Source organism: Scaptodrosophila lebanonensis, unplaced genomic scaffold, assembly GCF_003285725.1.
Source record: "Scaptodrosophila lebanonensis strain 11010-0011.00,11010-0021.00 unplaced genomic scaffold, SlebRS2 tig00000001-arrow-pilon, whole genome shotgun sequence".
NCBI classification, from domain to species: Eukaryota; Metazoa; Arthropoda; class Insecta; order Diptera; family Drosophilidae; genus Scaptodrosophila; species Scaptodrosophila lebanonensis.
This window is the reverse complement of record NW_022060529.1, coordinates 2,855,805-2,880,264: the sequence shown is the minus strand read 5'-3', so window position 1 is coordinate 2,880,264 and position 24,460 is coordinate 2,855,805. Positions and strand designations below refer to the sequence as shown.

The following is a 24,460-nucleotide window of genomic DNA, read 5'->3' as shown; positions in this document are numbered from 1 at the left end:
TTGTCAGGACCTTGATGAGCTTGTTTTGAAGAATCCCCGCACAGGCACATAGACATGCAGCCCACGCTGCTAACCTTTTCAAGTTGTTCAAGCAACTTGGCAACTTCATTCGTATTTCTTGTCACTCTTCACTCAACCGCTTTGCCCCTCGCCAACAGCACAGTGTTTGCACTTTTCTGATGTCTATTTGATGTGTGCAACAGTTGCAGTTGAAGTGCAATTGCTGTTGGACATCGAGTGAGGCCCGTCAAATTCAAAGCATAAGTCATGGGCCTATGCGACCATCTGCTTCAACCTAAGCTCAATGCCCACTTGACCACATTGCTTTTTCATTAAACTTTATGGTTGTATCGCTTGAATGTCCTTGCAGAGTACTTTCTTGTTAGTGTAATTGCCTTTTCCTTGCATTTTATATGTGATTTTGTTTGCTTCAGAATACTGTTAAGACGGTATTTGGAAACAATAGAATGTTTGAATAGTTATTTTTATTTTATTTCAGCATTACAAAATGTAAATATTCCAGGATTCTGAGAGTGTTCTTTTAAAACTCCTCTCAATATAAAGTCAAATCAATGATAAAAGAAACGGATGATTTCGAATCATGAACGCGCTCTTTGCACTGCCAGATGTTCTACTGTAAATACATATGTATACGTGTATGTACGACAAATCCTGTGCATGCCTTAGATGTACTTTATTTATTTCATTTTGCTATGCCTGGCTACTTGGCGCCCTTAAGTAGGCCATAGTGCACCATTTGCTTTACGTTCGTTGCACACTGACAGGCGTGGACATGCAGCAAGACTTTTCCATTACGTTGGTAATGCTTCAAAGTCAGCCAATCAGCAGAGCTGCTCTGACAGTTGTTGGCTGTTATTGCAGCTGCACTTGACTCTATTTATTTGCATGACACTGCCTGACTCGATGTACATATGAACTTATATATACAAGGTACATAATTGTGCTCCTACGCGGAAATTGCAACATATTGCCATTTCTTAATTTTTTCTTTTACAACTACTTACAAATATTCGCACGTATTCTAATATAACAGACACACACACACACACGCATTTTTACACACGCATTGCACATAAAGTGTTTTGCTAAATTACTGTAATTTTTAACATGCGCTTCAACTTTAGAGCAAATGTTTTTGTAAGTGCTTCCCAAAAAAACGACGACCAACATTTTCGCTTCCCCACTTCGTCTCTCCCCCTCGAGATCTCTCTCTCTCTTTCTCCTTTTATGCCAAACAACAGTTGTGTTGCAAATGCAAACTATGTCAAAAGTTCCATACATGTTGGCTGCGGCTCACCAGGCTGCATGTGCCATAGGTGTATATATACAAAATTAGCAGATATTTAAAAAACATGCGTAATTATTTAAATTGATTTGTAAATAGAAATAAACATTATGGGATTTACTCCGAAACAAAAGAAATATAAATGTTAAGTATATACAAGTATTAAAACATGACGGAAATTAACGTTTAGAAATTGCGTTCATAAAATCTGAATGAATCTGAAATTCCTTTGCCACCTGCGAGTCACAGCAAGCCAAAGAAAGCAGGGCCACTCAAGGTTAGGTTGATACTTTAAAGCTCAATGTGCCTACTTTAAGTATTATACAAGACAAAGGTTGGATAAGTAATAAAAAATAATACATTTTTATAAATAAATATTTAAAATTATTTGAAGTGCTTCAGACTCTTTAATCCATTTGAATTATGTGGCAATTCCACGATAGAGGGAGAACTTAATAGAGTGGATAATAATTGGTTTTTCCTGCTAGTGCAGGAACAGTACCGTACTGATCCTGGTAATCCAATCTGTATATACGAGGTTTATACAAAAAGAGATGACTTTTCGCCTTTTGGCAGGCTATGTAGATTAGACTTCTGATTGTTATACTCTGTACATGAAATGTACAGAAGTATATTAGGTTTGCGGGAGCTGAAAAATGTAACAGGCAGAAGGAGGCGTGGCAGACCCCACAAAGTATATATATTCTTGATCAGCATGACGAGACGAGTCGATCTAGCTCGGTCTGTCTGTCTGTCTGTCCGTCTGTCCGTCTGTCAGTCTGTCCGTCTGTCCGTCCGTATGAACACCTGGATCTCAGAGACTATAAGAGATAGAGACACCAAATTTTGCACAAAGATGCGTTTTGTGTGTATTCTATACGAGTTTGTTTTAATTTTTTTTTATTTTCCCCCCCACTTTCCCCCTATGGGGGTTTTCCCGATTTTCCATTTGTATAATCACCTATATCTCGGAGACTATAAGACCTAGGAACACCAAATTTTAGTCCCAGATGCCTTATGTGAATACGCAGAAAATGTATATTTTGGAATTTCCCTCCCTCCCCCCTCTACCCCACAAATCGTAACTCCCGTAATTCTTAGAATTTCGAACTAAAATTTTGGAAATACCCCCGGTTATTATATGTCCGTATACCAAGTTTCACTATGATAGACCGATTTAACGAGAAGTTATAGCCATAAATATATTTGCTGTTGCAGCGCTGCTCAAGCGCTGCCCGCGGCTGTTGTTGATGTTGCTGTTTGGTTGACTGCGAAAATGCTTACACAGACACGAATTGATGCGCATAGGCATACATACACTCACACAGACGCAATTGCTATGTAAATGTGCAATTATAAACCCTTTACGTGAGTTCGAATACCGAGAGAGGTAAAATCGATCAAATTTTTTTTTTATTTTCTTAATTTTTTTTATTTTCTATAATTATGGTAAACATATGTACAGAGTATTTAAAAGTCGGGACACCCGACTTTAGCTTTTTTACTTGTTTTTTTTTGTTTTTCTGTTATGTTGGTACACTTATCCCCAATATACGATTATTTAAAATTGATAGACTGGTCGTTTCCATGGGGATAACTGCACATTGATTTCAAAATTTTCTGCACTGCTTAAAGGTATTTCTTGATTATTGATGTATTGGACCATCCCCTTATATACTTGTACATTTTTGTTGATGCTTAAAAGAGACTTGGCAAATGCCACAATCAACATTTTTCGTGCTTCAGAATCGTTACAATTTTTATTTATACAAACAAAAATCAAGTCACCTTTTTTTAAACATCGCTTTCGCTTTCCTCACGCACACACTTAAAACAGTGGCAGCACTTAGTCTGCTCGTAAGCTTTGCTGAAAGTTGTTCGTTTTGTAATCGCAGTTATTTTCTGCTCCATACTTTTGTGCGAAATATTTTAAGCCATTCACACCTATGCACTAACATTCACACCGACAGTCGACTGTAAAATGCTGCTAATTGTTTTGCTTCGCATTACGTGCGAAGCTCATTGCGTGCCAACGTGTGTGTGTGTGCCTGTGTGTGTGTGTGTGTGCCTGTGTGTGTAAGGGAAGTGTTGGCATCTGTATATGCATGAGTATGCATGGGTGCGAATGCTCACCTGCCAGTTGATGTATGCGCTCGGTTTATTAAAATGTTTTACTTCCTACTACTAGTTGAAGCTTTCCAACTCTGTACACCTCTTTTCCGACACACTCCCCTCTCCATCTTCACCGTGTTGTCGACTGTTTGGCTGGCGTGCGGCAGTCTAATTTGTACATTTTTGTTAACTTGCTTCCGTTAACTTGCTTCCGTTTTGCGGCTGAGTTCGGCATCACCGAAAATTTTTTGAAGGGGGTGTCAATGTTAAAAGCGTTCGAGTGTGGATATTCAAATGACTTTTAAAAACAAATTTTAATGTCGTAAAAAGTGGTCTCAACAGAAATAAAAAATTAAAATGTCATATTTGATGGTCATGGAACATGGAACACACAAAAGGAGGCGTGGCAGACCCCACAAAGTATATACATATATTCTTGATCAGCATGACAAGCCGAGTCGATTTAGCCATGTCCGTCTGTCTGTCTGCCTGTCTGTCTGTCTAGTATAAGTATAAGAGCTAGAATAACCAAACTTGGTATCCAGATTCTCCTGATCCCAAGAAAGGACGAGTTTGTTCCTTTTTTCTGATGCAAACCAACCAATCCCCCACCCTATTCACGATTTTCTATAACTCCCGTAATTCTTGGAATTTTGAATTAAAATTCGGTCGCATCCAGTTAGTGATTATATGTCTGTATACCAAGTCTCATTATGATAGGTTGATCAGAAAGAAAGGCCCAATTAATTAATTAAATTAATTAAATTTTGTAATGTATTTTTGTTGTGGGGTGGTACAGGATATTTAAGAGTTGAGCCTGCTCGACTTTAGAATTCCTTTCTTGTTATCTTTTACTATTTAAATATTTTAATTAAAATTTACCTCCTTATGATGTTTTATTATTATTTTTTGTTTAGCTCTATTTCTTTTTCTTAAGTATATTAACGTCTCTGACTATTCTATACTATTCTGTATTCCCCCACCGAATCGGATTCGTTATTAGATATTATTGTTCTTCTTAAAGGCTTTTTTACTCTTTAATTTAATTTGTTTTAAAGTTCTCTATTATATTAATTTTTTAATCCCCTTTTTTGGTGATAAAATAAGTAAAGAAACACTTAAACTAGCTTATGGCACAACAATAACAAAAAGCACGACATGAACTTCTTTCAGTTGTGTGTCTCTTTCATACCTTAACCTCATCTGTATTGTCGAATAATATTATGGATTTCAACACATGCACAGGACTTTAGATCCTTGTGTATGTGAACATTTTAGAGGGTTTTCATTTCTAAAAGACCAGCCCCATACATACGTGCTAAGTTTTGCTCTATTTCTCACAATTCGCACTATTCACAAAAATTCAATAAATCATCAGCACTGTCTAAGCTACACTCTAGTGTGAGTGCCGGCTGTAAGGCCCCTTGTGCTTCTCTCAGGGTCTGCCAAGGCAACACTCAATCATTATGGCACTCCGTCGGCCGGGTGTGTGCTGAAATCGGTCAGTTTGGTCGCTTTATCAAGCGTAAATAATCACGAACGTTGGCTAAATAATAAATACTTGAATGTGCATATACGTATGTATTTATGTATTTCTGTTCTCTTCTTCGCACACTATTCGTTTCCTCTCGGCCTCTGTCTCGGCCTCAGACTCTGCGTTGGTCTCGGTTCAATCAGATGCCATTAATAGCCGACACTCGACCACGGTATTTAGGCTGGCGGCTTTTTGTGAGTTTGGTTTTGCTCGGTGGCATGAAAAATGACGCAGCTACATGAAAATAAATATTAAATAATCATTTATTTTTGCAAAGGTTTCGTTGCCCACGTTTTCATCATGTTTGTTTGTTTGCTTGTCTGCCTGTTCGTAGAATCGTACCATGGTGCGTATACGCGTTATAGCAGAAGAACGTCAATGGTCAATGCCTTCTGCTTTACGCTTCAGTGCACTGCATGTATGGTTATTGCTTGTAGGCACACATACATACATAAATAAATACATACATACATATTTATGAACGTATTGCCAATAAGTTCTGCCCTAGCATGAAAGTACATATATATTACTATATGCGTACTTACAGTCGTAGGCAACGGACTGCTGGCAAGCAAATAAATAAGAACTGACTTTTGCTGCCAGCAACATTTTTATGACTTTATGGGAAATGCTGACCTTTTGGCTTTACGAATTCCATACAGCATATCGTATATTTGTAGAGGTATTTGCAAATAATTGCACTTTTAAATTCATATTTGAATGTTTATTTTCGAAGAAAATATGTGCATTTTAATTAAATATTTCAACGATAAAAGAAAATTAAAAATATCTGCGCAGACTTGCACGTTCGTAAAACTCATTTGATTCTCTTTTGGGTTCCTTTTTATATTGTTGTATTAACAGTTAGTTGAGAGGTCTCTTTCTCTCTCTCTCTCGCGTAATTAAATATTTTCTGTAAAATTTTAAAGTTCTTCATTTTATTTTCTTCGGGTTTTTTCTTACGAGTATGTTAATCAACAGCAACTTAACAAATAAATATTTGAATAAATGAAACCCCGGAATCAAATTTGTTTTTTTAGAAATAGGATACCACGTTCTTTTCATTTTTAATGCTTTTTAATTTAATTTAATCTAAGTACGAGCTCCTTTGAAAAATGCTATGGCCGCGTGAACATCCCATTGCCAATTCCTTATGAATACGAGCAGCCGAAGTGGAATGACCACAAAGTGCGTATCTTCGTGCACAGTTGGGCAAGGGAATGACCCACACACACATATGCCAAGGTTTGTTGAAGCGTAGAGAGACAATCAGGGCATAGGGAATGTGCGCTCGGCCTGGTCACTCATTTCGGGTCCCACGTCAACGCCATGAGAAAAGGGCTGATGTTGTTTCTAAGCGACTGCCTGGCGGCACGTTTAATGAATTGGAAGGTAATAAGCAAAGCATTACGGCTATTTCTTCATCTGGCCTAGAGCGCTGGCAGGGGATGGGTTGCGATTTTTCCTTCCCTCCTTTTTACTTTGATTATTGATTTTTATTGAAGCGGAATTTTTTCATTTTTCTAGCTTCGTTGTTGTCTCATTGGAATTGTGTGCACTCAGTGCTAGCCCAAAAGTTAATAAGATTTTCAGCATCGACATTTTTCCCTATGTGTGTATGTGTGTGTGCTTTGTTTTCATGTATTTTTTTCTTGGCCAGCGAATTAATTAAAAGGCATAAAAAATGAAGCGAACACTAGGAATGCAATAAAGTTTTGGGTCATGGAAGCGGCAAGCGACCGCAGAGCAACAGCAAGCAGCAAATACATAAAACGAGAAATGGAGCAATGGACAAATGGGTAGTGCTATTGTCGACTGAGTGTGAGTGCGAATGCGAATGCGAGTGGGAATGCAAAAGGCAGACCAATGGGCACGCATCATTTAAGTGCTAAATTATAGCATACTTTATGCGGCAGGTTATAATTCACAGTACGTGCGAAATGCAATTGCAGTGGCGCGTCGGAGGCACCATGCTGTAAAATTATCATTTTAATTGCGCATTTCCCTTGCAAAAAACAAAAAAAAAATATTTAAAAAAATTAAAAATAACAGACAAACAACAACAACAGCAAGAAGAAAGAAATGCACACGCCAACGAAAATGGGAATGGAAAAGCGCAAAGTCAAAGTAAAGTAAATAAATTATGTCTGCAAAGCTGGCAATGAAAAACAGTAACTGCAATGGCAAACATAGCTGTAGCATTTATAACAGCAACTACAACAACAAACATGAGCAGCAACAACAAATTTTTATTGCCAATGCTGCTTGCCGCTTGCCGCGCCATGTCGCGTTTTATTTGCATTAATTTGGTGCTGCGGCAAATGAAGTCGCATTTCGCAGACGAAAGAACAAACAAACAGACAGCAAGCAAACAAATGAAAATTGTATAAAAATAAATACAGATATTTGGTACATAGATATATATATATATAGATAGCTACTCTATGCTCCCCCATTCTTTTGAGCACAGTAAACAGTCGAAAAAGGTAACATTGCGCATTGAAAACACGATGAAGTCGTGCAGTTGAGTGCAAGGCTATCTTGAAAGCTCGCTTAAACAGAATAAAATAAAAATGGTATTCAGAAAAAAGAGAGTTGCCATCGAAATTTGGTCACGTGCCGCAACCGCCATGCTCTCATTGCTGTTTACGTGCTCTGCACATATTTGCTCCTTAAATCGCCACTTTTTAGACCAAAAGTTGTAGACACAAAGTGCAGAGTTGGACATCGGGCGGAAAAAAGTAAAATAAAAACAAATACCAGATGAGACTGTCAGAAAGCTGGTCGAAAGAGCGGCCGGCCGGGCAATCATAAAATGCGGGCATTTCGCAGTCTGTTCGTTTGTTTGCGTCTCTTCGCGTTTTGTTTAAGGAACTGCAGCATAATTTTCCGGAGTCAGACAAACAGTAAAAGCATAATATACTTAATTTGTGGTCGAGAGCTGGACGACTGCATTCAGACGACCGTGACCGCGATGTTGACGATGGCCATGGTGGCACGTAGTGGGCTGGGACGCCGCTAAGTATGCTACACAATTTGGCTACAAGCATACGCCTAATGATCGCACGCGTCGGTCGACCAAAAAGTAAAACGTTGATATCAGATAGGGAACAAACGGCCAGCTACAGTTTTGGGCCACAGAGCCACATAAATTATGGCTCGAAGCGACAGTTTATGTTGCGTCTGTGTCTGCGTGTGTTTGTCTACTACTAAGTACTAGCTTCTTGCATTAAAAGTAATGTTTTATCTAATTTTTTTAATGCGTTTTGTGTGGAGGCTTCTACTGAAGTGAGAAAAATGAGAAAGGCACGTGCCGCCATGGACAAGTGTGAGAAAAAAGTGTAGGAACTAAATGAAGAATGATATTCTAACAGTGGAAGAGTGGAAAGAAATATGGAGAGAAAAGAAGTGTAAATAATAAATGGAATTTGATTACGATGCGAAGGAGGCAGCAGTACAAGGATGATGAAATAATTAGAAAAATGTCTACCAATCGGGTGTAGGTTAGACATTGAAGGAGCATAAAATTGCAAAAAAATAAATTTAATTAACGGCAGAACAATAAATATTAAGTAATTGGAATAACAAATAATTAAGTGAGAAGCCAACAGCCATTGGTATTTTGATTAGCTTTAAATAATTTAAAATCATAGCAATATTTTAATTATTATTAGTTTTACATTATATATATGAGTTGGAATTGAAGATTTTCCTTTTAACTCGAAGCATCTGATTGAAAGAAACTAATTTTACGAAAAGCCCCGAATCCAAAGAAATGAACGTCGACTGCATAATGTTGTTCTGAAATATCTATTAGTACATAAGCTACATATTTAAAAGAACTAAAAAAGTGGGGACTATGACATACAATTTGTAATTTCCATTCGAGTTCTTCAGTCTCTTAGTCGGTCAACTCCATGCCTTTAAAAGCGCCGCCAGTTGCTTTTATTTGTGATGGGTACAACCAATTCAAAGTTAAAAAATAAACAAACAAAAATACAAAATGAGTAAAAACGGAGTATGGCAACAAAATGTGTACAAAATTGTTTTTAATTGGCAGCAGCTATTAAGTGCAATTTATCAAACAGACGACAGACGACAGCCAACACAAAACACAAAACACACAGCAGCAACATTGTCATGAGAGACAACAGTTGACAATTAATTTGACACAATTGCAAAGCAGAGCGAAGCTGCAGCAGCAGCAGCAACAGCAACAGCAGCCAAAGGTGACCCAGTTGCACCTGCCAGTCCTTTGCAGAGTCCTCTATTCATGTCCAGCTACCATACCACGTGAGCGTGCATGCATGTGCGTGTGCTCCACACTTGCCAGCTGTCAATTTGATAGTCGACATTGTGTAAATGCCGCTGACATTGTGGCCGCTGCTTTTTACTTCCCCCTTCTCTCTCTCTCTCTCTCTCTCTCTCTCTGCTATGTGTCTCTCTCTGCCTAGGTGTGTGTAATGAAGCGACATGCGAGATGTGCAGTCACCAGCAAATAGAGCAGCAACATCGTCCGTGTAATTGCCGAGCACATTAAGCGTGAGCTTGTCTAATGGGAATGTAGTGTGCGCTGGGCCAGGGCCATGCACAATATTAAAAAGAAGTTGAATACTTTTAGCTCTAGTGTATTCTAGCCTTATACGTATGTATGTGCAATAAGGCCAGCAGTACAATAAAAATATGTAATTAAATGTTGTAAAACTTATACATATATTTAACTTTTAGCTTCAATATCTTTATAGTTTACTTGTAGCTTGCATTTCACAATCTGAATCGCCAGATCTTACTTATACGGGCTTATTTGCAAGCGGACAGACTTAGAAGCAAAATTTCAAAAACTTTTTAATATTTATTTTAAAATAATTTTGTTAAATGAAAAACAGTTCAAACTACACGTTTTTCTTACTACCTTTACTAAAATCAATCATTTATTTGACTTCAAGTAGTTTCTTAAAAACTCCCTTCAATCGTTGTGACCCTAGCCAGTGGCTTGCGAATTAAGTTTTTCTCAAGGAAATAACTCAAATAAAATCACGCTATAGAAGCCAAATTGATGTACTTGCGATCTCAAAGACTGATTGAACTTTTTAATCATAGAAACAAAAATGCATTCATCTTATAGCGACAAGAATTGCACAGTTGTTTCTAAACACTAATACTTCGATTTAGGTGTTTTAATATTACTAAGACACTTAAACGTCGCATCTTTTCGCAACAGACCTTTTTAAATTTTATTTTTGAACTGCACAGTCTTACATATTTTTGTTAAATTCTTAGCCTTTATTTCAACTTTCAGGCAACTTTCAGTTTTCACATAAACTTGGTGCCTGACTCAACAGGTCGTATGCGTAATATCTCAGTTACAGGCTAACATGCGTTGGTAATGGCGAACTTAACACACGGATTTAACAGTAATTTAGAATAGACTTAGAGGCTTTTAGTTTGAATCCGATTGAGTAGTGGAAGTAGTCGTCTGGTGGCTTTGTAAACACATACATACATGCACACACACACACACACAGCCGTGGAAGCGCACAAAAATACCAAAACAGTGCACAAGTTGTTGTTGTTTTGCTTTTGCTGTTGCTGTTGGCATTGCTACTGTTTGTTGGCAGTACGCAAAAGCCGCACCGCATGCCAGTTAAAGTGCAACGATGCCAATGCCGAAACCAAAGCCAAAGCCACTGCCGCTGCCGCTGCTTCCTGCCACTGTGGTTTTAAACTACCTGGGCTTGCATTAAGTGGCGGTTTGCAAAGTTGTCGACTCCGTGTAGGCGTAGGCGTAGGCATGGCCTGAAACTTAAACAATGCACGCGCCACTCACACAGGTGCATCGAGCGCATAACACATGCAAGCCATGTTAAGAAACAGCCACAGCCTGCGCACATTGTAGGCCAATCGGGGGGCCAATCGGGGAGTACGAAGCACATTGCTCTGATGGCATTACCTATGCGAGGAGGTGGTGGCGTTCTGAGCTTGGAATGCAGATATTTCCATGTCCAAAGGAATCGCATAATCAAGACTGTTTTGCAATGCACTGAAAAACGAGGACTCAGCACGATGTTGCCTTTTCTATGTTGAAATGTGGATAGTCGACCAGAGTCATGAGCAATTGAGAATTTTCCCATACCACATGATTGTGTGAAACTGTTTTCAACCCGGGAGCACTGGATCGTACGAATCCTTTTATCGAACGTGGGAACAATTGATCATTATTTGTACATATTTCTTTATTAGTTAGTGTTATTGCTTTATGGAATGAAAACTTAAAGCAATGCAGACAATTGCAGGGGACTTTCACGAATGTATGTTCTGCATTAACAACAAATTTTCGTTGTTTTTGATTGTGAATTAAACTAAGATCGCAATCTTTGTTTTCTAGCTTACAAACTTACTTAATTTGTATAGTTTTTTGTAAACTTTTTTGTAACATAAGCTCTAGCTTCGGAACTTGATATTAGTAAATGAATACTAAGATAAATGCATTGAATCCTATTCTAGTTATAATAGCCATAGAGGTGTGTACCAATCTTATAATTCAATGGAGCTTTAAGGTACAGGTACCATATATTTATCAATACTATTTAAAACTCATTCTGATCAAGAAGTCGCATGCGATTATTGACTAAATAACTAAGAACTTAATTATTGATGTTAACAAAGAACAATGTGTAAAATTACGAATACGGATAATCCTTTGCTTCAAATTTGTTTAAACTTGGAATTAGTCCTTCGTCCCGTTCTTTTTCGTCCCTTAAACACTCTTGTTAGCGCCAAGCTTCTTCCTATAGCATAGTAGACGAAACCTATTTGGTGAAATTGCCGAAGGGCCAATAGATGTTGAAGTAAGTAGTCAAATGCTATTTATTATTCTATTAATTGTACTAAACGTACTTGTCTCGTAATCATCGAGTTCGTGATAAGATGACTCCTTGAAGTCGCATAGATCTACGCACACTCTACCAAAAAGGAAGAACACGCGACAATTTGTCCAGTCTTTTCCTTCTCTGTATCGGTATGAAGTAAAGTTTTCTTTTATTTCCATATTCCATTCCATGAGGACTGTGCACTCAAAAAGCCTCATATTAGAAGTGTGTATGGCTCAAGTTTGAATCGATGGGATTAAATGAAAAATAAAATTGCTTTTACTAAAAACCTCCCTTAATAGACACTACAATAATTAAAAGTTTTATTGAAATTCATATCCAAAATTGAATTCATGCTATTGTACATTAAATAGAATCGAGTTTTTTAGAATTGGGTTCTCGGTGAATTTGCATAAAATAATATTTTCATAGAAAACACTCACACACTTAAACGCATACTCGTATGTACATGTGTGTTGCTGGCATAAGTGCATTAAATTATTGTTGACATAATTAAAAAACAGTTGAAGAGTGTAGCATATATTGGAGCCTTTTTATATACAATGCATAAAAAAAACCAACTACATGTCATTTGCCTGTTTGCGTAAAAAAGAGCAACGCCATGCGGCCACACACACATATACGTATACGAGTATAAGCATAGTTCGTTGGCCATAAAATCGATGAAAATTTGCCAGTTAAATGGCAGGCGTATCGCATACACACACACACACACTCACACCTACATATATGAACATAAGTATATACATGCATATCACACATCCTCTCTACTCAGGCACATCCGTCGCCAGTCAATTGCCGGCCTGTAATCAGTGACATATAATTATGTCAGCGCTTGATTGCCGGCCCCACCCCGTCGACCACATGACAGTTAATAAAAAAAGCGACGCATTGCATATTTACGGGCGCTGAGTGCACAAAAAACAAACACTGTGCATAATTGTCATTTAGCAAGCGTGTGGCTTACAGTGAAATGTTGAAATAAATTCACAAAACCTATTACAATAATTGCAAGTGCGTTGATTCGAGTTAATTTATAACATTTTTCTACTTTACATACATTTTTGTTGCCTTATCCATTCGATAATCTATAGTCGACTGTCGCGACCAACAAAATATACAATACACTCAGTTTTGATAATAAAATTCTCAATATTCAATTTGGTTCCAATATCTAAATAAATAAAAAGTTTTTTTTTTTTTAAATTGTACTTGGCACATCCGTTTTTACATTTAATCTGTGTCTGTCCCAAAAATTTATCGCATTAGCCCTAAAGCCGTAGGAGGAACAGAGATTAAAAGATACAGATGGATAGACGAACAAGGCGATTGGAGTTTTTTTCATAGCAGATGGTATTCCAGGAGATACAAAACAATAGGAAGTATAGCTCAGAATCTTTACCCTACCAGTATGTTTTTATTTCAAACTGTCACAGTAAGACGTATACAACTTCAGTGCAGACGAAAATAACTCTAAGCTCCTTTTATTTATACATATACTTGTAGTGTAAAGTAACATATTTACGGCCAAATATATTTAAAGCTTTCATTTCTTAGATATAATTCCAACAAAAAAGGAGAATTTCTGCGAAGAAGGGAATTGCTTAAATTTATGTATGTTTTTATTTAAAAATAATAACAAAGCTTAACTTGAAACTTTACTAATTAAAATATGAACAAAGACCGTCATTGCAAGTACAAAAATGAAAAACAGCCCCGAAACGTTAAACGATAAACGTGTTAAAATGTGCAACAATAAAAGTCAATAAAATTGTCAGTTGTTGTCGACACGCTGTGGGGCTCAACTTTTTTTGCCTCTTAATAAACTAAACGACAATAACTTCATCCAAACTATCAATTTGATTAACTGTCGAACAACGGCGTGGCGTAAGCCTCACCCACTACTATTTCTTCTCCTACTCCATACTCCTGCTGCATATGCGCGCGGCAATTTATGCGCCGCAACGTATGCAACACATTTCGAGTATGCCACAAAATTTCAACACACCCGCACATTGCACGAGCATGTGCCAAACGCTAGACAAAGTGATTGCGAGCAGGTCGGCGTGTGTGTGTGTAGGTGGGTGCTTCATTAAATTTGCAAGGAATACACACACACCTACTACACATAGATATACATAGATACCGCCTAGGAAAGATGCCGTCGTTTCGGAAAATTTCTGACGCAATCTTCATTTACAACTTAAGTTACAGCACAAACAACTCCAACTACAAGTAAACAAGCAAGCTGCACACACGCGCATATGAGCACGCATATATATGTAAATGTGTATGTGTATGGGTGTGTACTTGCACTTGGCAGGCTGGCTGGAAAAGTGTAGCAGACTTTTAAGCAGTTGTGAAAACATTTTAGCACTGCTCTCTTCGTCATCGTCATCCCCACTTTTGTTTGCTCCCATGTTTATGTACTCGTATATGTGTGTACATGTGTATTCTATGCATGTAAGTCGCTGCACACACACCCCCCCCCCCCCCCCCCCCCACTCCACCAGTTACCAGCCCATCACTAGCACTGCCAGTGCCAGTGCAAATGACTTGCCTATTGTCTCCGAGCCACTGCCAGTTATGCCTATGAGACCCGAATGGCTGTGCAAATTTATTAGGCGCATTGCACACTTTTGTGCGCTCACTTGAAAAATGACAACTTTAATTTAGCTACGAACACAAAGTATGTAGAAGAATGAATGCTAGCCGAAGAGCCACAAGATGCAGCTCAGCCACTACGCCCCATTAGTAGAAAAGGGCTGAGAACAAAACAACTCAAAACAGACAATGACAATGACTGCTGGCCCATCTTTCTCTCACTCTCTCTCTCTCTCTCTGTCTTTCTGTCTCCTTCCTGGGGCTTTCTGGTTCCTGACAGTGCCAGTGTTAACCACAGTCTGCGCCTAGCTGGCGGCTACAGTTAACTTCGGCATAGGTGTGTTTGTGTGTGGGTGTGCGTTGTCTTTTGATAGCCCGTCTCAGATGAATATTAATTACCATTTGAAAGCTTGTCATACACTTGTGTAAATTTATCAACAACAACAACAACAACAACGACAACAGGAGCTGCAACAGTGGACTGTTGCCATGGAGTTGGGCCAACGACAGCACGATAACAGCCACAATAAAAGGGCGACACGACAGGGCAGCAAAAGTTAGGCATGAAAATTGCTTTGGAAGGCAATGGATTAGCAAAGGAATATCTGTGCATGCAGCAGCATAGTATAGTGGGACTGCAGCAGAGGCTGAAAGGAGGAAGCTACATTTGTGCACAAGTACTGCACAGTGTCGAGCTGTTTGCATGTGCAACCTGCAACTAAATAGAGCACTGCCATCGAGCCGGTTGCTTCGCCAACACTCAACTCTCTGTTCCTCTCTCTGCCTCCTCTGGGGCCGTAAAGTATCATAAATAAATGCATGAGACGTGTAAGCGTATGTGTTCATTGGATTTACACGAGAGACAATGCCACGTAATTGATACTCCAGCCCAATAAATGTTTACTTTTGCACCGGCGTGGGCAACGCCTGTTCACAAGGGAAGTCATCTGCGAAATATAAGTATTGTCGTATAGCTGGAGTTCTTCAATTCTGCTGAATTAATTAAAGATTCTTAAAATACGTAGCATATACATAAATATTACTTTACTGAAGTAAAAAGTTGTTAAGCATTTCTTTTACCGCATATCTTCCATTGAATTGTGCACAAGAAAAACGACTTTTTAATTTCCAGTTCAGTTTTTCTTGTTGTTTTTATTAAAACTGTCAATATTAATCGATAGCTAACTACACTAATAGGATGTTACTAATTAGTTCAAGCACACTCTCATGTGTAATGGAGCTACAAGTTAATTTCTTTTCTTCTTTCCACTGCCAACTAATGCAATTATTTTTGTTTGCAGGTACCACCTACACACAACCACAAAATATCAACAACAAGTCACAGAAGTCGCCCGCCGAACACGCAGCAACAAAATGGCGCAGCATATCAGAGCAGCAGGCGCCATCAACACCATTGACACACAGCCATGCCGACGCCTCGGCGGATGTGACAGTAGTGGCTCGGCTGCACTCAAAAGTTGACCATAGGCATGAGAAGGAGCGTCAGCGACAAAAATGTGCCAAAAACTGCTCCAAGGTCAAAGCAAAAATGGCGAAGTGGCGCGCTCGGCTAAAGAACCATGGAGGGCATCAGGCGCACCGCCTGAATCAGCATAAAGAGGCGCCCAAACGGCGACTGCGGCGTGAAACTGAGGAGGAAACTGAGGCGACAATGGCGACCACAGTCACAGCCGCCGTCTCTGCAGCAGCCACCAGCAGTAGCAGCAGCAGCAGCAGTAGTGGAAGTAGTGGCAGCAGTGGCGTCAGTGGCGTCACTCCTGCCTATGTGAATGAATCGCTGCTGGGCACAACCGCAAAGGCGAAACGTGTGCGGTCCACGGTACACTTGGCACCGGAGGATATGAAGCCCAAGCCCAAAGAGCCGGTCATAATTATCGATGATGTGGAGGAGTTCGATAGCGGCACCTCCACGCGTGATTTGTTTGCGGCCAAGGGGCATGACGTTGGCAACACCAACGACGATGATGATGACGATGATGATGGCGAGCCTTTGGAGCCGCGTGTGCTGCCACTGCGACCAGTGCTGCCCAATCCGTATGAGGACGAGGAGATGTCGGTGGTCTATGCAGAGCAGCATTCGGAAATCAGACTCATGTGCGAGGTGGACCTGGACATTGCATCGAGCATGTGGTACAAAAATGGGCAGGTGAGTTCCAAAGAATTCTCGTATTTCCCCTGAATATAGTTATCTTGTCCGTGCCGCCAATTTGTTGGCCGCTTTTGCCTTTAATTGCATTCCACGCGTATTTTTCTATATTTTTTATTTTCTATGCTCCCAGAACTTGGCCAGTTGCCGCAATCTTCGCTATTTTTATAGTCTGCTAAGACCTCCCTCGACTCTAGCGTATTTTCTCAGCTGCTTTTTACTTTTCCCGGCTCATTTTGCTATATCTGAAGGTATATATGTATGCATGTATAAAGTATTTTTTATTGCACCGAGTGTCCTGTGCATTGTCGGCCCCCTTTAGTTCTCCTTCTTCAACAAGTCTGTCACTTGGTGCGCTCGCTGCCAAGATGTCTCGAGTGCGTCCGTCGCCTGCTTTTACATTTCTTTTATTTTATTCTCTTCACTGCTGGGTTTTCATTCTATTGCTGCCCTTTGTGTCGCGCTTATTTGTCGTTTAACTGCCACATTATGCAAATAGGATAATCGTTATTATTTGATAGTTACTGATGTCAAAAGCATTTTAAACGGGCTCAAATACAAAGGCTGCTGGCTGGTCCTTGACTGCATCAGCTCACACTCATCTCACTCCAATTCTCATTTAGACGCTTACTATAATAAGGAATGTTTGCTGGCTCCTCTAAGTGAACATTTCTTGTGAGACTCTTCAGAGTGCGGCAAATTAGTAATGGTTTTTAGTGTCAACTCTAGGGTTTTCTTTCCAACTGATCCATCACATAGCGCTAACTTTTAATCAAGAAGGGATTAAATTTGATCTCAACTGATAGAAAAGAAGTTCATTTATTAGGCTACAAAACCCAGAAGAAAGAATATTTTCTGCAGTGAACATTCAGAATGGCAGAACAAAAATGGTAGATAAAATTTGAAAGGAAACCCACTAAACGCCAGACAAAATAGTCGGATTTGATTTTTATTTATTTATTTCTTATTTTACTAGTGCGACAAGAATACATCATAAATAAATGCACTAGTTAAAAATATTTTTTTTTAATATAATTTAAAGTGATTTAACTAACGTACTTAATCTATTTATTTAATTTTAAAGTTTAATTTAATAAATTTTGATGTACATCGAAAAATATTAAAGGGCTTCAGCGAATATTTATCTTAAGAGCACATAAACATATTTATAGCTACTATTTGATGGCTAACTTTCTTCCGTAAAATGATTATTAAAATTAATGTGAAAATGTGTGAAAAAGTATTCAACAAATGGGGGAAAAATTAAAAAACATGTTAAAACAGTTAGCTGCAGTTTCCGCTCAAGCTATTGAGTTATAATTGTGAGTGTAAATAAAAAAAATTGCACAAAAAATAACCAAAGTGCAGTCTACCTTTTGGCATAATGCAATTATAACTGCTATACCAACAGCAACCATAAATACAGCTGCAGAGTTAAGGGCAACATTTTTAAAATTGCACGAGTGAGTGGTAAAAAAAAAAAAAACAAAATGGAAGGCAGCTCTAGGGTGCAAACGCCACTCGACTGTCTGTTGGCCATAGTTGCAGTGTAAATACAACATGGCTCATAAAAACAACAACTATAACAGAAAGAGAAACAGTAACAGTAACAGGCGCGTGGAGAGCAGGCCAAGTTGTTGATGGGCAAATACTACATAGTAGTTGCCCCAACACACTCAACCAACACACAACACAACTCTGCCAACAACAATAACAGCAACAACTACAATGGCAACACTTTTGTACGCGGTCTGTGGCTTGGCTTGCATTTAAAGTGCAGTTGCCCAGATGCTGGCCCAGACCCAGACCCAAACTCAAGCCCAGGCCCAGGCCCAGGTGTGTGTTTACCAGTTTGGTTGCATGTGTGTGTATGTGTGTGTGTTTATTTGTCTCGCCATAGAGTGTTGCATACTTGTGGGCTGCACATGCAAACATTGTTTTTGTTGGCATTGCTGCGGCCCCCTAAACTTTCATCTGCTGGCACCTTTATTTACACAATTGTTATTTCGCATTTGAAGCTGTTTTAAATTAAATGTTATTTTCATGTCAAAACCATCAAATTGCTTGTCAACAATGTAACTTATTGTTGCACTCCCACACAGCCCTCTTGCCACTTGATTTTGCCGCCAACAAAATGCCAGACACGTCTGTTGACTTCGGTTGATTTTTGGCGCTGATTTCGTTCGAGATGTTGCTGCTGTTCTTGTTGCTGGATATCAATGTTTACTGCACTTTGTTGTCGTCGACAATCTTTGTCTGAGCAGTGCACTGCTTTTTTATTTACCGTTAAATTCGGCACTGTCAGCCAGCGAATTGACGGCAATTGCATTGTCGATATTTTCCCCCTTTTTGTCGTTTGATATTTTCGCTGGCAGCATTACATTTTCAGCTTATTTGTTGCTTATCAAATTTTGTGCCGTCTACCCAGAAATTCCAGTTGTCAGCTTATTCCATTGCCTCCACACACACACACACACACACACATTGTCTGCACCTTAAACTAAAGTTTTGTTGTGGGCACTGGCGTCTTTGTCTCTTGTCTTCTGGCTGTAATTTGTTGGCTTTATGGTGCAATATGTTGTCGCTCCAGAGAAGCGTAACTTGGAACATGGTGCACAGCGCACGGAGCACGGCGAACGGCGCATCGCGCGACAATTGCCACGGCTCGCTGGCAGACATAAAACTTGTGGTTTTAAGTTTTGCGCAAACAACGACAAAAAGATAACAAACAGGTAAAGTTGGCAATAACGAACCATGATCGGGGAGACAATCAGATAACATTTTTATGATGAATGATGTAGAACTTAGTTCAAATTAAAAATATAGTTCTAAAAATTTTAATTTTGGAACTATATTTTCACTAGAGTGTGGGAAAGTCGGTTTGTGCCACAATGATATGGTAGAACTCAACTTAGGATAAATAATTTGTCAGCAGTAGTTCTTCTTAAAGCAATATTTTTTAGAACTACCATACAAAATTCAAAACTTTAGAGTTAGAGAAACATGATTTAAATTTCAAAGTGATCTGAAAAAATTTCAATATTTTCCAACCCAGGACAGATCTTAAATAAAGGTTAAATATTTAAAAAGAATATCTTAAAAGTAGAAAGTAAATTCAATTTCGTGGTGTTTCTTTGCCAGAAAAAATGAATGACATTTAAAGTTGAACACTTACCACTTAGTATTTAAGATAAGAGATTATTGGAATACTGTTACTTAGCTTGATTCCGTATTGAAATACTGTAGAGTTATTTTTGCAGATAGCTTACTGTACTAGCCTACAAGTATAAGAAGATAGTCAACAGCATAGGCGACAGAGGCGCCTCAACTGATATGGCGCTTCTATGGTTGCATGGCTTGCAACAGCTGCAACTTATTTATTGCGCACCGTTGTTGTTGCTGTTGTTGGTGTCATCGGCATGGGCATGGTTGTTGCCGTGTGTAGTGTTCCCATTTTTTAAAGATGAACATGAAAACAGCTCAGGTTTAAGGTCGACAGACTTTGCCGCTAGCATTCATGGGCTACCCGGAAGCTGTGCTGCTGGTCGACTCTCGCCATAAATTTGCCAGCAGCGCTAAGCTGCCATTAGCCAATTAGGTGCCGCAAAGCGCAAACTGCAGCAAATTTAATACAAGACATTAATAGAGCAGACTATCCGGCAGTCGAGAGGCAGAACACGAAGATGCAACAACTAAATCACATCAAGTCGAGAAATTAATCACTCAAATCCCCAGCTGAAAATGAGCAGCACAATGCGATGCCGATGCCGATGAAGATGGAGCGACGAAATCGGGCAGAGGCTGTCGTGGGAGGAGAGGGTGGAAAGGGAGTCGAGCTGTTCCCATGCCGCTTACTTGTACTTTGTACTTGGTATGTACCTTTGACAAGTTTATTGAGTTAGCTGCAATGCTTTGAGCCTTGTCGTGAGGGACTGGTGGAAATGGCGGCTCTAAGATGGAGTGAGATGAGCGAATCGCCGCCGAGTGGCTGCAAGCGATGGCGAATAAAATCAACGCCACCAGCGCCATCACCACCACCAATCTTTGCCACTGTCGTCGTCCTTTGCTGCTGCAGCACATTTCCCCACGGTGCGATTGTATTAGTTGTGTTAAAACAAAAGCCGCCAAGTGAAAGAAGAAGCTGAGCACGGCATTGCTGCAATTACAGCAATCATGTGGCAACGAAGTGCATATGTTTATATGTATGTATGTGCTATGTGTAGTAGAAGGGGGCAAGGCGTAAGTATGTTTATGTATTGTCTTACTTATGTGAACACATGTACCTACATAAGAAGGGTTTGTTTGAGCAGCCCACGATAGCCTCTACTGCTGAATGAATTTTGTGTACCCTTTTTTACTTTGGTTAGCTTTCTCAATCAAATTCTCGCTTCTTCACTCTCGTTGAATATGCAATTTATTTATTTTTTAATTGTTATACATGAATAAATTAATATTTGATCAACCAGAAATTATCAAAATATATAAATGTTCAATTCACACCATGCCTTTTTAGTACTGAGCATTAGCTGGCAAGGTGCTGCAAGAATAATTTTATTTTTGTTTTATTTTTTTACTGCAAATTGCATTTTAGAATGTTGCTTGTTAGCTTTGAAATTTTTGGTGTTATATCTGAAGCATTTTGATGAATTATTTTCTGGCACTTGTTCATGAACAATTTCAGTTGTGTAAGCAATTCCTTCCTTATGTGTGTACAAGAATATATAAATATGATTACTTTGGATTAATACGATGCCATTAAGTATTAAAGAGAATATATTGTACAACTTTGTACATTCACAAAATTAATACTCAGTGTCTTTATTGCTTGACTTGCCACTTTTCTAAAAGAAAATAAGGGTTTATTTTTGATAAAATTGCGACTTTCGTAAGGAACCTTAATTGCTTTCCAATAAATTTTGTAAATGATTTCCTGAACTGTAACTTGCTGTAAAAATCAAATCCCAAATAAAAGCTCTTTAATGCACAGACTCGAATACTTTCTATTCAGTGTATTTATACGTCGACTGCTGCTCTATCTGAACAAACACATTTTATCATTATCACTGTTGGCCGATGCTCCCCGCTTTCCCGCTCTCCCGCTTCCCCATCCTTATAGGACCCAACTGCTTCGTCAGCTTAGCATTTGCAATTGCATTTGAGCGCTGAGCAGCACGGCTCTTGGCTCTTGGCTGACTTTGTCTTATACGCTGTCTTCAGCACAAACACACACACACATACACAAACATGAACACACACACACACAGACAACTGACAACTCCTTCCGCTCTCTGCGCTTTGCTACAACTGCCACTGCGGCAATGACATGCGACAAGTGTTGCACTGACAGCTTGCAACATGAGCGACTTTTGTTGTACTTTCTAGAGCGCTGCACAATGCATTAAGGTCCCCCAGCTATCGCATCTTCAGCCATGGAGCGCATGTTTGAGTGTGCGCTATGTACTATTTATATATATATATATATATATATATATATATATATATATATGTGTCTGTTTGTATGTGTGTGCAAAAGAATTTATTGTTGAAAATTATCAAGAGGCTAATATATTTGCCGAAAGCAATTTCAAGTTAGTAGCTTTGGGCCGGCAGCAGAAGCAATGGAGGCGGAAATGGAGGCACCAACAGCAGCAGCAGCAGCAACAGCAGCAGGCAGCGAGTAATGTTTGCTGACAAGATTTTTGCAATTCCAAGCGTTGGATATAAGTAGCCATTTTTCTGTAATGTAGCTGCTACTGCTTGGAAGATCTGTTTTTGATAGATAGATAGATGTATGCGCGAGCTTTAAATGAGGAGAGTATCCAAGTGAAGCCAACAAAATGATTACAAAAACCCCCAAACAACCTCTCACCCCACATATTTGCCTTCTTAACTATATTGCAGTCAAATAATAGACTTAATATATGGGGACCTAAATATTCATTTCTTCATTGTAGCTAAAATATATGCAATGAGCAATAGATTCTTTGTAAAGAAACTTTTGTTGCTGTTGTTGTTGTTGTTCATTCATTAAAAGTTTATTAATAATTGTTACTTTTAAAGTTAAAAGTCATTAAGTGATTTGGCGAGAAAACGACCTCTTGTTTTCAATATGAGAGCATTATATTCAACAATATCAACTGAGCAGATTTAAGGATATGTACGTATTACAGTTTTCAACTCTAAACCATTGTCAGTCGTCGAGGTATTTCTCGCTTTTTCTTGAATATAGAAGCTACTTTTGAAAAACTTATATCATCTATTACCCACTACATACTACTTAGAGTACATGACATGTATGAGTTAAAGGGTTCCCCTATTATGCTATTGCATGATTTATTAAATCAACTATGTTAAAATAAAAAATACGCAATTCATGATCAAAATATGAGCAGTCTCAGCTTTAGTTTTCTCTTGACTATAGTAGCCTATATTGTAATATTATTTTCAATAGAAAATGATAAAAATACAAGGTTTTTTAAATCGCACAATCCTCATGAATTGTATGCATGAATTCTAGAATTCGAAACAAAGCATTTGTTTTGTATGGCGTATAGTACTATTCCCAATATGTGGCTATAATTCACCATATCTGGCAAAACACACACACACACACACACGAAAACACACATATATGTATGTGAGCAGTGGAAAATTGCGTTAGCTGATAACAAGCCTGAAAATTATGTAAAATTATGCACGCGAATATAAAAACAGAAAACCCCAGAACTGCGCAACATTTGGCGAAATGTAAGCCGAGCGCCTTAAAATATGCAACAATGTATAACAACCATATAGAATGGAAAACAAAAGCGAAAAATTATAATTACCCCAACCAGCGTGCGACTCGCGCGTTCATTTAATGCCGCATAAAGTGCCCAGAGCGCACAATGGACACGATCCATGGCCGGTTAGCCAGTTGTCCGTTTGGCCAACTAGCCAGTTGGCCATTTGGCCAGTTAGCCATGAAGCTGTAGCTCGCCCAACTGCATGCCAAAACAATCGTGCGTGTAATCCGTTATTACTGTTGTTGTTGTTTTTGTCTTTATTATTGTTGGCTGTTGTTGGCTGTTGTTGTTCGTTGTACGTTGTTCACTGTCTGTTGTTGGCCGTTGGCTGTTGGCGTTCACAGTTAGCCGCTTGATGGTGTAAACAAGGATTTGCCACGCTCATTTAACGCTTTTGTCTAGCGGCCATGTTGCCAAAAACGTCCAGTCCCAGCCCAAGCGCAGTCCTGTCCTTATTTCCATGCAGGTGCAGTCGGCCAAATGGCCAAACGGCCGAATGGCCGAATGGGCAAACGTGTTGTCAAAGCTCGGCCAACTCTGCCATGTTACCTCATAAATTTCCAACTGAATGCGCCGTTGAACAAAAATCCAGTCAAATGCGCCGCCCGACAACCGTTGGCTGGTTAATAAATTTCAGCTACGGCCGCTGTGGCGACTGCCGCAAATGGCTGACGGAAGTTCCACAAACACAAGCTCACACGCACACACACACTCGCATAAATACAAGTATATTGCAGATACAACTAAGCCATGGAAGCCAAAAAAGAATTGAATATAGCGCTTATATATATTTTTACTGCATATGAAAAATGCATACAAAAATCATAACTAGACCGAAAATACTCTTAAACAACAACAAGGAGAAATAAAAATTGGGGCCTCACGCAGCGGAAACGGAAGTGCAGCATACAAATATTATGCTTACATATTTCGTTGTTGTTGTTTTTAAATGACAACAAAAACTTTACATATTATGGCGAAACACTGAATTGTGTGACAATAGTTAGGACTCTGTTGAAAGAAGTTAAAAAAGGAGAATATTGTTGAAGGAATTATAGAGTA

The 24,460-nt window shown here is 39.0% G+C and overlaps 1 protein-coding gene across 1 annotated transcript in view; it reads left to right on the top strand.

Moving 5' to 3' along the window:
• LOC115634559 overlaps positions 1-24,460 on the top strand; it is a 207,510-nt gene that overhangs the window by 129,807 nt on the left and 53,243 nt on the right. The window contains exon 3 of the mRNA XM_030532375.1: positions 15,748-16,613. Within this exon, the coding sequence (XP_030388235.1) occupies positions 15,748-16,613 (866 nt within the window). The remainder of the gene's footprint in view (positions 1-15,747; positions 16,614-24,460) is intronic.